We start from the raw sequence: 17,635 nt of genomic DNA on the forward strand, positions 1-17,635 counted from the left end.
TCTTTCACCATAGGTACATCTCTAAACTTACAATTATGCATGTTAAGCATTTGAGCACGTGTTCAATATAAGCCTTTTGTGCAACATTGATAACCTACGAGCTCTATCACAATGAATCTCAATACTAAAGACAAAAGATGCTTCTCCAAGATCCTTCATATCAAAGCCTTAAACAAAAATTGTTAGTCTCATGAAGCATATTAGCATTACTAATTGTTGACAAAATATCATCGATGTAAATGATCAAAGAAATTAATGTCCTCTCACTAATTTTTTATATAAACACGCTAATAAAATTTTTTTCTTAGTAAACCTATTTTTAAGTCACCATTTTGTCAATATAAACACACTAATCAAATTTGTTCTTAGTGAACCCATTTTAAGTCACCACTTTGTCAAATTTCAGACACCACTATCAAGAAACTTGTTTCAATTCATATATAGACTTCTTTATCCTAAAACCATATGTTATTTCCCTTCAATTTCAAAAAAATTTGGTAACTTCATATAGACTTCCTCAGAGAGATTTAAATTTAGAAAAGTTGTCTTTACATCTATTTAGTAAAACTCTAAGTCAAAATAGGTGTCAAAGCCATTATAATCTTGAATGAATCATTAGTGGATACATAAGAGAAGGTCTCATTAAAGTTTATGTCTTCTCTTTGAGTAAAACCCTTAGCTACCAATCTTGCCTTAAATTTATCAATTATGTCTTTTGAGTCTTTCTTGGTTTTGAAAACCCATTATAGCCTATAAGCTTAACACCATCATGTAACTCCACAAAATCTTATACACCATTATCACCCATGGATTGCATTTCTTCCTTCATAGCTTCAAACTATTTATCAAACGATGGGCTTGAAATAACTTCCTTATAGTTCACAAGATCTACAATATGACCAATGTCATAATTTGTGTCACCAAGATAAACATAATAATCATTAAAGATAATTATATGTCTCTGTTTGGTTGATCTTATGACATGAATCTCATCTATCAATTCATCGGTAATAGTATCAATCTTCTAGGTGACTAATCTAATATGTGATTAGTAATGGGATCTTCAACAATTGTCTCATTGTGAACAATCTCATGTTATGTAGAATTTTAAAAACCTATTGTCTAGACTTTGTGACGAGATTTGGTAAATTACCATTGTATCCATCAAATAAGGGAATAGTTTTAGACGAACCTGCTTCATATTCTTTCAAAGACCGAGTTTTATTGTCTTTTACTTTATCTAGTTTTAGGAACTAGCTTCCTTTTTTTAAAAATAATTGGGGACTCTGCTCATATTAGTTGGACGAGTGAACCTAGGACATAGTGATTGGATCTACAACCACTGTACTAAGTAAGTCAAGGTTTTACAAACGTGACGAGACGCGAATCCAGGCCTTCTCCCTGAATGTTCTAATATTTTACCAGTTTTACTAACTCTTAGAGTCTAGTTTTAGGAACTTGACTATCATGAATTCAAACACTTTAGTATTTTGAGAAGACAATAAGATCTATATCCTATGGAATGCTTAGGATAAGTAATAAAATATCCTCGAACAACCCTAAGATTTAATTTCTCCTCATTGGATTGCACACTCTTACTTTAACTAGACATCTCTAGACTTGAACATGTCTTAGGTTGGGTTTTCACCTTGTCCATAAACTCAAAAGGAAGATTAAAGTGATTTTGGATTTCTAGTCTATATTTTATTTTTTTGGAAAAGTAAAATGAAATCGAAGATTAAAATGATATAGAAGAAGTTGGTGTTCGTGGCGATGAGGCCTTGGAAAGAATTCATGGTCGTACATTTGTGTTGCACAAAAAAAAAAAAGATAGAGAGAGAGTTTGGTTGGGAAGAATTGAGGGAGAAAGATCAAGAAAATGAAGAAATGTTGCCATCATCATTGCTAGGGTTTTTTTACTAGGAAGATGAAGAGAATTGTCATGGAGAGAACAAGTCAACCAAAATGGGGTGTGATTTGGTGGAGTGTTGATGATATGAGAGCTTTTAGAAATTGTAACATTGATTATTTCACTTATTCAATTGTTTCAACGATTCAATTCTCAGTTAGATTAATCTTTGATCAAGTCTAAAATTGGTTTGATATAGGATTGTGGCGCTTTCAAAGCTTTTTTATATTGACAAAATTATTTTTTGTCTCCAAGTAATATGCAATATCCTTTTCAACTAAGTGCTGATGATTTACCGATTTGAGATGAACAATAGACTTACGGGCAGAAATGAAAGTATAAGAAGAATCAGAACTTGGTTGTTGTTTGGGTTAAGAAACGGCTAAGTTCTATCATCCGGATTATCGGCCAGGCCCAGCTTAACCCAATTTGAAAACCACGCGCCAATATTTCCCTCCCAAATATAAAACACAACCATCAAATCGTATCTAACAAGGGTTTTAGAACCTGCAAGTCACAACTCGGTGAGTCAACAAATGAGTCACGAAAACGAAGAGACGCTCATGGAATTAGAAGAAGAAGAAGAAGATCCGTTTCTCTCATTGATCGAGTACGCAAGGACGGTGCTATGGCCGGAAGAAGAAGAAGCAAGTGATTACGATCCGAATATTATCGGATCGGAAGCCGGCGGGGCCGGATGGAGTTGGATAGCGTCTCGAATTCTCAAGACCTGTATTGCTTATTCGAGCGGCGTCACCGTCGCGATTCTTCTCTCCGAACTTTCTCAGGTTAACTTTATTTTTTAAAATTTTTTAAAATGTAAAAATAAAAAAAAATGATAACTTTTGTTATCATTAGTGTTAATCTCTGATTAATTTTGGCTTTAAAGGTGTGGAATGAGCAACACAGGCCTGGTGTTCCCAAAAAGAGACCAGAGATTATAAATCAACTGAAAAAGAAGCATCGGAGAACAAAGCTTTCGAACACTGTCACGATTGATTCTATTTATGAGAAGAAATTTTTGTCATTACATAGCGCTTTGGAGGCTGTTATTTTCGATGTTTTTGTTCTTCCAGGTACGTATTTTATAATATTTCATTTACATTATAATTGCGTATGCGACAGATTTTGCAATATTTTGAATTATAGAAATTTGAATTGTCTATTAAATGAATCTAATCATATTTGGTTTTGAAACCAATGAGAACTTACGGAATTTTTATGGCGATTATTAAGAGTTTAACCGATGCTTGTGGAATCAATATGTAGTTGAACCAAATCTTAGGGGAGGTCAATGAAATGTTTTATTTATTTTCGAAATTAATGGAGGAATGCTATTATGTTGTCACTAACACATTTGTTCTTTCAGGTACGAACATTTACATGCTTACTTTAGGGGATTTTTGGAGCTCCAATACTATTGATCTTTATCTCCATCGCAGGTAAGCAGTTGTGTCATATTTCAACTCGCACACTGGCATATTAGTGTTGCTGAAACTGTTCTAATGAAGAGTGGAATTTGATAACCATTAATTTTGCAGTAGAAGTCAGGGTTAATGTAGCCAAGATATTATAATTGTGATGATATTTTAGCATTATATCTTTTACCTGCTGTTTGAGTATATCACTGACATGCAGGGGCCCAAACTTAAAATGAATAAACAATATATTTCACTCTTCCTGCATGTTTTCTTTAACTGTCCGTATATGAGTTTGCTCTTTTGAGTATGTAAACCATCTCCATGCCAATGAACTGGCATGTGTGAGCTTGCTCTGTGGTAGTAGGTTTATTAAATTTTGCATACTGTAGATATTATGAGTTGGTGGATCCACACAATGGGACTTTAAAGAAAGGAAGGGAAATTTTCCTCACAGGATGCTATCTCCGAACTGCCAGAGAAGGCTCTGGTAGTCCACGACTTCTTCCTACTGAATATCTTGTGATATTGTTAGATGAGGTAACCACATAAGCATTTCTTTGTCAAGGCTAAGCTTATGGACTAATACCATTGCTTCCTTTTGGCGTTTATTTTAACATGCAATGTTCCATTTTCCATATTGCAGGATCAGGATGATGATGCGATTTTGCTAGGGCTAAATTTTGTTGTGATTCTTTCTCTTCTATTTCTCTTGATGCGTTCAATAATGGGGCTTCTTATTCATTGTATGCAAGGTAAGTTCTATGCACAAAAAATTGAGCAAATATGGTACAAAAAAGAAACATAAATTTATTATTGTTTGCTATGTTAGAGTGTTAAGCTGTTATCATTTCAGTTTGCAAAGATAAAATTAAGGTAATGTATGGCAATGGCATGGTTAGACTGCCATCTAGTAGATACACTAGACATCATCAAATGTAATACACTTTAAAACTATTTATACCTTTTCTTTTTATAGAAAGTAATGTAGTATTGTGATAATAGATAAGTGGAAACTAAAAACATGACTTCAAAAAAATTTTTAAAAATATATAAAAATCTTATAATAATGGCATATTATTTTATATGATTGGATCTCTTAACTTAAAATGTTGACTTAAAATTTCTATACAAAATTTTAGCTTTGGGTTAAATACAATCTGAGTAGGAATTGTTGAGGTGGCAAACAAAGTAACTATCTTCAGACTTGCTCAAATCCATTGGATTGCAAAATATCCATGGTTGAAAATTTGTGTTTCAAATTAAATTAGGATTTTAAGTTAAAAGATCTTGTTCCTTAGTTTATTTGTTTAGTCACAATGAAGGTAAGTAGTACTTGCTTAAAAAGTTCATACTTTTCTTTGTTCCCATTTATGTGTAGGATTGAATCCATTGGATCACTGGAAATTCAGGGAGCGTTTGGCAGTTTACAGGGGAAGCAAATTACACTTGTTGATACTGATGGCATCAGGCTAAAGTTTCTTTTGTGGGGTGAGCAGGTTCTCCTAGCCAATCTCTTCAGGTAAAATCTTACACCCGATGCATCTTCAATTCCTCATATTATTTTTCATCAACACTAATTATGTCTGCTGCAATTTCTTGTAGTGTTGGAAGTATGCTTGCATTGGATAGACCATATGTTGCAAGGTCTGAAGAGAGTGCTATAGAAACTGGCGACAAGTTTTGCCTTGAATATGGTAGTGAAACACAATTGTACATAGTGCCTTTAATCCAACACGAGGAACAAGTACGTATAGATTGTTGTTTAAAAGAAATTGTTGACCTTTGAAAGTGGAGTTAACCTCTGTACTCAGGTTTGTGTAGCATTGACACAAAATAGACAACAAGGGTCAGGGCTGCTAACTGCAGTGGATCCTAGTCAGGGTCCCAAAGTTTCTCAAGTGACGTTGCCTTGTGATTCTCAGGGGTCCATTGACTTCAGTAACTACCCTTTTCAGGTGAGTATATCATCTCCAGTACTTGTTTCTATAACATACTATTTCAAACTTTCAATCAATTTGCAGTGCAAGTGCTTTTGACTGTTTCTTTTAATGTTGTTAGGGATGAAATTGCTGCCCATAAACATTTGATTTCATCACACATGAGATGTAGATAAAACTGTTTCGCTTGAATTATTCTGATTTGTCACTTTTGCAGTTTTTGATAAGTGACCTTTGTGACAAAATGACCGGCATCAGCCTCTATGGTGTCGTAACAGATATTTATCGTGAACAAAATACTCCACAACTTATCTTCTCTTGAAAATTGAGGATAGAACAGGAGCTATTTGTGCAAAGCTTCACTTTACTGAGTGTTGGTACTGAAATAGATTTTAATCTCAGTTGTACTCACTGTAACACATATTACTTGCATAAATTGTGGATTTTACCAACTCCATTATTAAAAGGTTTTGTTTTTCAGGTCATTGGGAAGAATAGGCCTTGGTCACGTGGTTTATATATCTGGCTTGTCATGCACTAAGTTGAAACTAAACTGGTACCCCTAAAGTTGATAAGTTTTGTCACATTATTGATGTAGTGTAATTTCTGAGTCAGTTGTAAAAAATTTCCGAAGTGCCTGAATACAACATCTCATTATGTACTTGTTTTAATTTGTTTGACAGCATTGAAGTACAATGGTTTGAGAAGGACGATAGAGCTTCATTCGTGAATCTTAGTTGCTTGCCTGCATTGTTAAATTCATCTTGTCTTCATAGGTTGTCATGCCTTTCTAATCTAGCCGACTCAACTGCCTATATGCATGTATGGTTTTTGTTATTCTTTACTGATATAATAGTCCGAAGAAAGTTGTATTGTTGGTGCTGATATTTTTTTCTTTTTCTGAAAACATTTATAGATATGCCGAGTTTGGCTAGACCAGGTAGATCACTGTTATGTTAATACAAGATTTTCACATGGCCTCTGCGGTCACTTTGTGAACGAAAAGCCTAACGGAGCTTTGGAATGCAGTTTCTGTTACTGTAATTGTAATACTGAAATTATTGTTCGCACTTTCCACTTAAAAATCACCCTTGCTGATGAGCGTGGTAAAGTTTCTGCATGGTGTACCGGTCAAACTGCAACAGAGTTACTTCAAATATCTCCGGATGAATTCTATGAGTTGCCTGAGGTAATGCCTGATACTCACTGGCTTTTTTAGTATGTCATGGGAATATTTCGTTGGCATTCTTAATATTACAAATTTTGAGATGTATTCAGGAAGAACAAGTTATGTACCCCTCGTCACTGGAGAAGGAAAGGTTCATGGTTGCATTAGTTAATTGCAGGAGGCAGGTTGAAGGTCCAACTCTACAGACTCATGATGCATATTCATGGGAGATCACTCATGCACTGAAATGCGAATAGGAGAATTTTTGAAAAAGCAATACGCGCAGTTGATGATATGTTGTTACATGTAGAGCAGGGCAAATACAAAAGACTTGCTCTAATCAAGATCAACCGAAAATCAATTATAAAATTGAACTGCGTGATAGTTTTGAAAAACCAGAGCCTTAGTTGTAATATACAAAGTTGTAGTGATGAGAAATGAAAATAAATAATAATTATTTCTGCATGCCCACGGAGGCTCGCTCCAAAAAATAAATTACTTTGATTATATCTGAGTTTTAAGAACTAACATACATACAGTTATAAAATTTCAATGATGGATGAGTTCAAAGTCAGGAAGCTTAATGTATTGGCTAAATCAACGCAAGTAAAATTTACATGGGGATGGAATTAGCTTGTTGAGCATGGGTGAGAAAAATACAAATGACAAGTACAAAGATATATTCCTTGCAAACAAGTTAATGAAGTTACAAAGCATGATATTCCCATGAACTCAGTCATTTCTTCTTCTACTCCTGGCCAGGGTGTTTTGTTCTGTAAGAATCTTCAACACATTGACTAATGCTCGCAACCGATCCCATATGTTCAACCCATAAAGTGCTTCTACAAGTGATTCCTGAAATTCAAAGCCGTTCTCTGCGATAGGATACTACATTCAGGAGAGCAAAAATAAAAAGGTTAGAAGGATAAAAGCATGATTAGAGAGTTTAAGCAATAAAGGCTTTACAAAGAGACCTGAATGGGCTTTGGAATCTTCGTTTTGATATATGGCCACCACCTATCCTCGACAACTGCTTTGACAAGACAGCAAGCCCGTAGTCCCTCTATACCAGCAAATCGTCCAAATCCACTATCTTTCACACCACCGAATGGTAGGGACTGGAAATATCAAGCCAGCTTTTTACTTTAGTAATCTACCACCAACCTTTTTAAAACTTCATTTAATTTTTCCATAATACTAAATTCATAGTTTCTTCTAAAATAAGTGCACACACAGACAACCTGCTAACACAGAAAAAGATTAATGGCTTTTGTATTCAATTAAATCCATAACTATTATCAGATCAACAAATTTAATCCAAAAACAATTTGAGTGCACAATGCTCATAACAGTTCTCTCTTTTAAGGCTTCATTCATCATTATTGCATTTCCAATGCATTTATTCTATTTTTGACATATAGTTTAGCTCACTCACAAGGTTAAGATGGCCTGCATTCAAGCATTACTGAACTTAAGCTACTCAAAATAAAGAATGTATTTGATTACCTGACACATATACGTTGCTGCAAAATCATTAATGGCAGCAAACCCGCAGTGTATCTGGGAAGCTATCTCTATGGCACGGCGCTGATTACCAGAGAAAACAGCACAGCCAAGCCCAAATCGTGAATCATTGGCAAGTTGCACAGCCTCTTCATCTGTGCTGAATTTCATTATTGGCATTATTGGTCCAAATGCCTGTGCAATAGTCACATTTCACATAAACTAAAATCATATCCTCATGCATCCTTGAAAAAAGCTCCACTATATGTGAAATGCTTTATGCAAATAATAAATTATACTACCAAGAAGATTAATGCCGTGTGTTGAGTTAAAAATGACAGATAGACATTTACTACCTCTTCTTGCATTAACTTCATTGTGTGGTCAACATTCACAATTACAGTAGGAGGGTAGTACTGATCAACTGCACCTTCACCTAAATGGACAAAACTTCCACGAGCAACAATTTCTGCTCCTTTATCTATGGCATCATCCACAAGGGCATTAAGCTTATCAGAATGCTCTAGCAAGCACATGGCTCCCATATCATACTTTCCAGCAGGAGGTGGACCCTGAAAAGGATTATATAATATATGACTCTAGTCCTATTGGAGAGACTTTTTGGGCACATAACTGTACATATAGAAATTCAAGTTCAACACTGAAAAAAATAATAGAGACTATGTTGCAGCCACAGGAAAAACATCTTCCACATGAAACTCATTAGAGGTGATGCACCTACCACTAACACAGACTTTACTATCTTTGTTACTTCACTGAGAAATGAAGTATAAATGCTCTCATGAACATAAAATCTCTCTGCCCCAGCACAATTCTGCCCACTAGATTGAAGAGCTGCCCTGACAGCAATTTGAGCAACCTATATCGATTAAAGCAGTAAAGATTCGAGGAATTAGAAACAGAACTTAAAATTGCCAATCAAAAGTATGTCACTATCACAACAGTTGTTGAAAACATCCAAGTCACACAATATCAAAAAGAGGTAGAAAGTATTCTTACATGAGCCACCTCTACATCATCACACACAATAAAAGCATCTTTTCCACCAAGCTCGAGTGTAACTGGGGTGAGTGTCTCAGCAGCATTTCTCATTACCTGCAGTAAATCAAACATGATAAGCAAGAAAATTATGAATTGTGTAGTTGGTTCTCTATCTGTGGACAAAATATGAATAAAATATCTCTTCTGAATAAGATGTCACTTACAAGTTGTTATGTTAGAAGGTTAAGTGAGAAAACTGCAACTTACAGAACAAAACTGATACTTGTAAGCACAAATTATTAGTGTGGGAAACATATATTTTTAACCAGCTTTATACATACACATGTAAACATTAAGAGATCATTGTATAAGGATGCAAATTGAAAATTCTTTTCCTCTTCAACAACTAAGAACAATACACACACACACACATAATTCTGCAAGGGTAACAGGAGGATCATACCATCTTACCAACACCAGGTGATCCAACAAAAATGATTTTATCAACAGATGACACTAATGCTTCCCCTGTTTCAGCAAAACTAGCAAGAAGTGTCCATTTAATGCCAAATATACAATCTTGACCTCATTTAGTATAAGAAACTCAGAAAAATGCATACCCTGTTATTATATCAACCAGATTTTCAGGAGCACCAACAGCAGCTAAAGCTGCTTGGATAATGCGAAAGTAGAAGCATCCAGACCAACTTGCATTTTCAGAAACCTACAGTTACAAGCATATGGTAACATGTAACAATGCCAACTTGGATAGGAGGCGCTGCACAATAATCTCCAGGATATGAAACATGATACATAAATGAGATGAACAGAGAAAAATGCAGCTGCATAAGTATGATTGTAGTTGTAGTTAGTCCAAAATTGATACCTTAATGACAATGCTATTCCCTGAAAAGACTGCTGCCAGCATTGGATTAAAGATATTGTGGAAAGGATAATTCCATGAGACAATGGCACCTATAACACCAAGTGGATGAAACTCCACTTTTGCTTTCTTGTGAATCATTGACCGTCCAGAAGACCTATAGACATTCCATTTTGTATAAGATAAAATTCAGTATTAATAGCAATCCATTGTAGAGCTTTCTAGTTTTTTAAATTTTCATAAACAGGAGATGAAAATATGGTAATTTTGCCAGCATTTGTGATAACACACAACTTGACCAATGCTAACACTGGATATTAATAGAAAAAAATTTTAAATCACTCTGTAACACAACACTAACTGAAAAAAAAAAAATAATAAATAAAACTAAAAGATAGAAGGAGGTACCGATATTCAGGCTTTAGCCACTTCTCACCCTCTGAAAGAAGCCAAGTAATCTTCTCACATGTTGTCATTATTTCACCCAAAGAGGCATCCACCATTGTCTTTCCAGTATCACGTGAAGAAACTCTAATCAAAACGATACATGAATTAGGGTATAGGACACTCCTTAACTAGTTTTCCATTGAAAATGAAGAAGAAACAAACTAATCCTTCTTCTCAACTGTGGTTAACCACATCCACAAAAGAACTATAGCCTTACTCGCATATAAGATCTTGGTGTTCAATAATATACTTCAAAAGTATCCGCAAAAACTGGCGCCTTTGCTTGAAGCTACTTTTTGCCCATATTTTTTGTGCCTTCCTCGCTTGTGCCACACGCTCCTCAACCTACACATATCTATTAGATAGTTGCACAAAAAACAAACACAAACATATTCTGCAAACTTTTGCAAGCATATTTATTAGGGAAACTACATCAATGGTCAAACAGATAGAAATCATTTGACTCTGAGGCTAGCTATAAACAACTTCAACAAAAACGCACTTCAATTGAAAGAGGCAGCAACCATCACAAGAAAAAAAGTGACAACATATTCACTGAATCACTAAACCTATAACAACTTTTGTAAGTCTATAAACAAGAGTGACAGAAATTACAACAGGACATGCAACAAAATCCTAAGCATGGCATCACTAACCTCAGCAGGTGTCAATGCAGGGAAATATCCCAAGTATTTCATAGTTGCAGGCTCATAGCACTGTACTTTTTTGTCTGATTGTTGTGTCCTTCCCCTTGAAGGTATCTTCACAGCAAATTTCACAAAAGAAATAAGCAATCAAATCTCCCATCTCAACATCGGAAGTACAAATATGCATAAAGATAAATCAGAAAAGTTTGTTTAATTTAAAACACCTGTGAGCATCTATTGAATTAATTAAATAATAATCAACAAAATCTAAACACAAATCCAGTTACAGAACTAAAATAAACTCATATTCATTTCACGCTATAAATCCACAAACACCACTGAAATGAGAAGTTTTGCAAATAAATAAAAAGTTAAAGATAACTGAAATGAGCAATTATTCCTCTAATCTCGGTTATAAAAATTTTGATATAGAGACAGATAAATCAAAACTGATTAAAGCATACAAGAACAGTGAATTTGAAACACCAATTAACATCTAGTTGATTAATTAAATAATTATTAAAAAAATAAACACGAATCTACTTAACTAAACTAAATTCATATCCATTCCACATTTCTGTCAAAACAAATGATAAAAGAAGTTAATGTAACTAAAAACTCACATAAATGAAACTGTTCTCCTGCGTTTGATTGCCGTCCTCCAACACTGTAAGAAATGAAAAGTAGCTTTAAAAAACATTTCACAGAAACAAAAACAAGCTGAGTCAAAGATAGAAAGGAGAACCGTCAGATGCGTCGACGTAGATGGAAGGAACATTAGGAGGGATGAGCATGAACAAGAATCTACAGATAGCATAAGCGAAAGCCAGGACGATCAATGGCCACCAAAACGCCATCGTTTTGAAGCAAAGCTAGGATTGATAGATCGGATCAGCTTCAGTGGAGTAATGCTTTAAATTTTAAAAGGAAGCGCAGGTGAGGAAGTGTGTGGATGTTCGTTTGTTAGTGAGGAAGGAGTTGGAGATTTTTAAATTTAAATTAATTTTTTTTTAAAAAAAAAAAAGGCAAAAAGAACAAGGCAAAAAGACGATAAAGAAAGCCCTGTAAATGTTTTATTTTGGCAGGCTTACAAATTGAACACATAAATAAAGGGCGAGTCAAAGTGGATCCAAACTATGAGACTTGCTTGACCGACCATGCAAATGCAGCGCTGTTAGTACTTGTTTAAAGAATAACTAATGTTGAAGGCCAATTACAGTTTCGACATTAAATGAAGTATCACCGTAGAACTACTGTTATTAATTCTTAAACCCTCTTTCAAGTATATAATCTAGTTTCTTTTCTAGCTGTTCAGAGTTGAGTGATATACATTTTCTATAAAATTATTTCTATATATTTTTAGTATATAGATAATATGTCATCATTTAATTAAATAATTTTTAATTAAAGATAAAATAATACTTAATTACATAATTACATATTATCTGTATATCTAAATTATATATAAAATATATATTTATATAGTATTACTTATACATATTTCAACCTCCAGTTTGATCTTAAAACACCTTTCACCTACTCTTTACATAAATCATATTCCTTTTATTTAAAACATAATTTTTGTTACAAGAAATTAACTTTATAAGGACAAAATAGTATTTTTCTTATAAATTAAAAAAAAAATTTAGAGTTTCTTACATATTGTTTTAAACGTGTCATGTTGACCTTTTTTATAAGTTTGAAAACCTACAATTTAGTTTCTATAATCCAAGTTTTAAAACTTTAATTGCTACAATTGTCATCCATCCAAATTTAAACACACCATCAAACATTACCCAACCAAGCCCAAACCCATCAATGAACGCTCATTCATGCCTAGTAAGATGCATGATGCTTAATGAATGAGGATGATAGTCATTCATAGTTGTAGAAAGGTGAATGTTCGTTCACATGGACTAGGGACACCCGTTCATGATGAACAAAAGATGAACATTCATGAGGAACTAGTTGTTCCCAAAGGAAAAGCATGAACACTCGTGCACCCAATAAGGGATGTCCATTCACAGTAAAGAAAGTTAAGGAGAACTAAGGTAGATGTTTATGGGGTTGTCTCAAGAGATAGTACAAATGTTTTGAATACGCAGTAGTATCTAACGTGCCTAATAGATGAGTTAATATCAGGGCATGAGTTATGAACATAGTGAAAGTTAGGATGACCCCGAGGTGACATGAGATTTGAGATGCATGCATGCTCTACATATCTATAATCATTACAAAAGGGCACTGTGAGTATATACTCCTTATACTGTCTGTAGTAGTGTTAGTGTATGCACTAGAAACCATTCGTGTTATAGGTTTTAAGACATTTTATCTTATATGTACATTTGTAATAACTTATTAATAAAAGAAGTAGTATTTTTGTTAATATAAATAGGTTGTTTCTTTTATTTGCGATAATATAAAGTACATATGTAAATTATCTAGATGACTCACCTAGTGTAAATTGAATCATCAAATTGTTCCCTACGAAAATGATACAGGTTGGACAATAATATCACATAATATGTTAGAATATGCCCTAAAAACCAATCGTTTTATTGGTTTCAAGGGTTACATATCTTGCATATACATTATTAATAATACTTCACATGTTTTCTGTGTCACTTTTATATCTATGTTGTAGTTGTATATTACATCCATATTAGATACATGCATACGACATGTGAAAGGTCCTGATGGGTTTTAATAAACATCATCAAATCATTCCCTGCATAGACAATTTGTTTAGGCAATAATATTGCATAATGGGTGTGTGTTATATCACCACAGTATATCAATGGATGATATTAGACATGATGGATATACACATGGGTAAACAATGGAATCATTTCATGGTTAGAGAACTGATCAAAGGTTATTATATTATATTGTTTATCGAACGTGACTGTTGAACGATGATCACATAGACATTAATATGTAGTCAATGATACATCATAAATCATACTAGTGTATAAATCCTTTGACTTGAGATATCACGGTTGTGTTTCATTCTGGAACGTATGGTTCATATAGTGTATACCATAAGACTAATCATGTATCGTTCAAAAGTCATTTTGATCATATGTTGCTTGAGCGAGATGACAAGTGATGATCATAGAGGGATCTGTCAACTCGACTACTCCCGAGTTCTCATACGAATATCGAAAAACATGAAAATCTAAAACACTGACCAGTGTAGATAAAAATCCACATAAAAAGAGTTTGATATGACACATTCTGAGGTATGACTTGATATTCGAAAAGATTAAATATTGATTTTGACATTCCATGAATCCAAGATTAATCAGGATGCAATGACGAATGATTGGACTATATGGTAAATGTGAATAAGAAAGGTTTATTTGACATTATGTGAAACTTGTACTTCATTGTGATGTAGGGGTCATGGGACATTGCTAGATGACACCATATGATCAGTGGGAGCTTCGTTTTGTAGCGAAAAATGAAATATATCGATTAACGACAGTTTTGAGTTATACAGTGATATAATGAAACGTATCATCTGATATGGGGCCCGTGACTACGTCACTATGAACTTTGAAGGTCACACCCATATTTCAAGGAAGAAAATGGTGTTATAAAGCTGAAAATATTTATCCATGATTGGCTAACACTTTCTACGGATAAAACTAGTGTTTTTCGAATAAGATTCGAAAAAAGGGCGAAATTGTCATTTTGCAGTTTAAATTGTTTAGAAATTTAGAATGAATAATTTTGGGCACAAATTATTCAACATATGTCAAATTATAATTTACTCTTAATTATCAATCAATGAAAATTGAACACATGTTTTAACTTGATAAATATCAAGTTTTAGTTTAATAAAAAAGAGAGAAATGTAGAAAAATATTACATTTTCTCTTCTTCTTCTTCTTTTAATGGGAAAACATCCATTTTTCTTCCTTGAAGGGTACAAGTCAAGAGATCACTTATTTTAGTGATTCAAGCTTCCAAACTTTAAGCCAAATTACAAGATACAAGGTAGTTTACATGTTTCTATGTTTTATTTCTTGAAACAACATGTAAATTTTATATTACCATTGTTACATATGATGTGAACATGATCGAAAAATTTTAATTTTCTTGCCAAAATCCTTCAAATGGTATCAGAGCAAGAGTTTGATCCTTGAATGACAAGAACATGCCATAATTTTAGGTGTTTGGAAGTGTTAGTGATCAAAACGTAAAATATAAGTTTTGTTATGTGTGATTAGTTCAAACCAAGTGTACATATGTTATTAGGAATGTCTTAATAGCATTTGAGAAGCTTTAAATTGTTGAAATTGTGTTGGATAACTTTTGACCTAATTAAAATGAAAAAAAAAATCCTAATTTTAGAAATTTGGTATTTTTGAAATTAATGGTTTAATTATGATTATCATAATATACACATGAATTTTATCTTGACTTTACATGGGAATATGTTTTTAAGAAACTTAGTTTGTGTGACTTGGTGAAGGGCATGAACAAGTTGACATGATTTCCATGTGTTTGGTTGATGGAAATAACATTCAATGTTGATTGAATTGTTATTAATTCATTAAACTGGTGTTTGAATTGGTTTGATTGAAAATTGAATTCTTGATAGCTTGAATTGGATAAATTACTTTATGAGTAACCATATTCATGCTTGAATAATTATTACATGGGGAGATCGATTATGTTTGAGTGATGAATGATTCATATATGTCATGATTTAGTGGAATGCATGACACTTGTGAATTTGGCTCACATTAGGCATGTGTTATGTATTTATTTTACAACTTGTCAATCTAAAATCTATTCATGTTTAAGTATGAATTGAAACATGTTCAGTGAGATTTTGGTGAACTTGGTATGTGATTTGGAAACATCAAGAGTTAGGGTTTCATGGTTGGTTTCAAGAAAAATGTAATATAAAATTTTGGTTTAATTACTTTGTATACTTGTTATGGTTTGCTCTTGTAGACACCAAACATTGGATGTGTTTGTGTTTTAGCAAACTTGAATAAAGAGCATAAAGTATGGTAAGTTATTTGTTAAGTTTACCAAATTACAAATTGAATTTCCAGTTTTGAATGTTTGACTATGGTGTTACAAATATTAGTATGGTGTCCACAATGTCATGTTATTATACGTATATGTGATAGCATTAATGTATGACATGTGTATGTTATATATGAGACATTATGTATGCTAGATTGAAATGGATTTAACATATTGAATATGTTTGTTGTCTTAGATACATGCATAAGAAATCAAGTTTACTAGTCTAGGATTAAGTTATAAGATATTGAATCTCTTATATGCAAGATTAACCTAAAGTATATCGTAGACATGTGATATGCTAAGTTATATGAAAATATGACTTATTTTGATTATTGAATAATATAGTTGATATGTGTTCAATAACATCCTAAGTTTTATGTTTTAAATTATCATGTAATTTATTTATGGCATATAATACATAGTTTTGTGTTTTAGAGAACTAAAATTTTTAGGCATGAAACATTCTTACAAATACCATTTAGGATATTAGAAAAGTTTTCGATGACATAAATTATAAGAATATGGTTTAGTAACATGTCTTGGGTGATAAATATGTATCCAAAGATACATACTAGACTACTCAAGATATAAACTAAACCTAATTAATATTAATAAAATCTTCCCCAAATTTTCAATATCAAATTCAAGCCTTCCATTGTAGGTCGTTAAGGTTACGTCATAAGGCTGGAAATCCTAGATTTCTATTATGTGATGGATACTATGTCATATGGCGTAAAATTAGTCGATTGGTGTCTAGAGTACTATTTCTGTCATTCCTTATATTCTATTATGTGCGAGAGTGATAGGGTATTATATCTGGAAAACACGATGGGTTGAATTTGACTAGTTTAGAGTGCTTAGATCTATTATATGTGGTACTCAAAGCTAGAGGCTCACATGAATCATAACTTACATTTGGCATGTAAAAGGAAATCAATTCCTACTTATTGAGCTTGACGGACATAGATCTATTATATGTGGTTTGTCAAGTTTGATAAGAACTTGATTACCTATTAGAAAGTGATCCAATGAACTTTCCGAATATTTAGCTGGGGAAGTATAAGATTTGAATAAAATAGTGGGAGCTATTAAGATTAGGTTTATTGGTAATTACTAATGAATTTGTTATTTCTTGCAGCATTCTCTCTTGTGATATAGAATCTCAAAATGTCAACGACAAACAATATACTCCTAAAATTGATGGAATTCATATGCTTATTAATCCCAATTTTAAAGATTGGTTAAGAAATCTGACAATCATTCTTAATCTTAAAAAGATAGCTTATGTCTTGGAGGTATCTTTACCAATAGCAGTGGACCCTAACACCCCTGAGGAAGAGCAAAGGGTTTATGCTGAATGGGTAGATGTCGACTTACAAGTTCACAATTATATGCTGACATCAATGAACTTTGAACTTCAAACTCGGTTTAAGAATGTGTAGAGTGCGTATGAAATTATCACTACTTTGAGACAGTTATATAGTAAAAATGCTTGAGTAAAGGAATATAATTTGATGACTTCACTATTCAGCATACGACTTAAGGAGGGCATTTCCCTAGATGATCATGTTATTAAAATGATTAACAAGACTGGGGAGTTACAAATTATGGGCACAGATTTACCGCATAATGTTCAGGTGAATTTGATTCTCTATTCACTCCCTCTAAC

General features: G+C 33.2%; 2 protein-coding genes across 3 annotated transcripts; one reads left to right on the top strand and one right to left on the bottom strand.

The window, feature by feature from the left end:
* The first annotated feature begins 2,140 nt into the window (after window positions 1–2,140).
* Window positions 2,141–6,900, top strand: LOC123211962. Its single transcript, XM_044630951.1, is given in 15 exon segments — window positions 2,141–2,697; window positions 2,799–2,985; window positions 3,279–3,351; window positions 3,720–3,867; window positions 3,974–3,998; window positions 4,001–4,082; window positions 4,709–4,849; window positions 4,933–5,074; window positions 5,142–5,285; window positions 5,485–5,581; window positions 5,584–5,644; window positions 5,749–5,823; window positions 5,951–6,089; window positions 6,184–6,456; window positions 6,546–6,900. Coding segments are annotated over 15 exon segments (1,986 nt in total). The 5' UTR covers window positions 2,141–2,445; the 3' UTR covers window positions 6,693–6,900.
* Window positions 6,901–6,921: 21 nt separating this feature from the next.
* On the bottom strand, window positions 6,922–11,904 carry LOC123211963 (aldehyde dehydrogenase 22A1-like). 2 transcript variants are annotated; one of them, XM_044630952.1, is made up of 14 exons: window positions 11,663–11,904; window positions 11,541–11,584; window positions 10,927–11,031; window positions 10,488–10,615; window positions 10,232–10,354; window positions 9,827–9,980; window positions 9,561–9,664; window positions 9,404–9,482; window positions 8,959–9,054; window positions 8,681–8,818; window positions 8,295–8,510; window positions 7,942–8,133; window positions 7,410–7,553; window positions 6,922–7,323 (listed from the first exon to the last, which is right to left on the bottom strand). In XM_044630952.1, exons 1-14 carry the CDS (start codon window positions 11,772–11,774, stop codon window positions 7,168–7,170), a joined length of 1,791 nt encoding a protein of 596 aa, XP_044486887.1. In that variant the 5' UTR covers window positions 11,775–11,904; the 3' UTR covers window positions 6,922–7,167. The 2 variants fall into 2 exon arrangements, with proteins under 2 accessions (XP_044486887.1, XP_044486889.1); XM_044630954.1 differs by lacking the exons at window positions 9,404–9,482; window positions 9,561–9,664.
* Window positions 11,905–17,635: the final 5,731 nt, after the last annotated feature.

The sequence above is a fragment of the Mangifera indica genome, chromosome 3 (genome assembly GCF_011075055.1).
Source record: "Mangifera indica cultivar Alphonso chromosome 3, CATAS_Mindica_2.1, whole genome shotgun sequence".
Classification (NCBI taxonomy): Eukaryota; Viridiplantae; Streptophyta; class Magnoliopsida; order Sapindales; family Anacardiaceae; genus Mangifera; species Mangifera indica.

Excerpts from the sequence above, each read along its gene's own strand:
- LOC123211963 (XM_044630952.1), bottom strand. The coding sequence starts at position 11,774 with ATGGCGTTTTGGTGGCCATTGATCGTCCTGGCTTTCGCTTATGCTATC. Across the intron at positions 10,355-10,487 it reads CACCAAGATCTTATATGCGA|AGTTTCTTCACGTGATACTG; the intron begins GTAAGGCTATAG and ends CGTTTTGATTAG. Across the intron at positions 9,483-9,560 it reads CTGGTTGATATAATAACAGG|TTTTGCTGAAACAGGGGAAG; the intron begins GTATGCATTTTT and ends ACTTCTTGCTAG.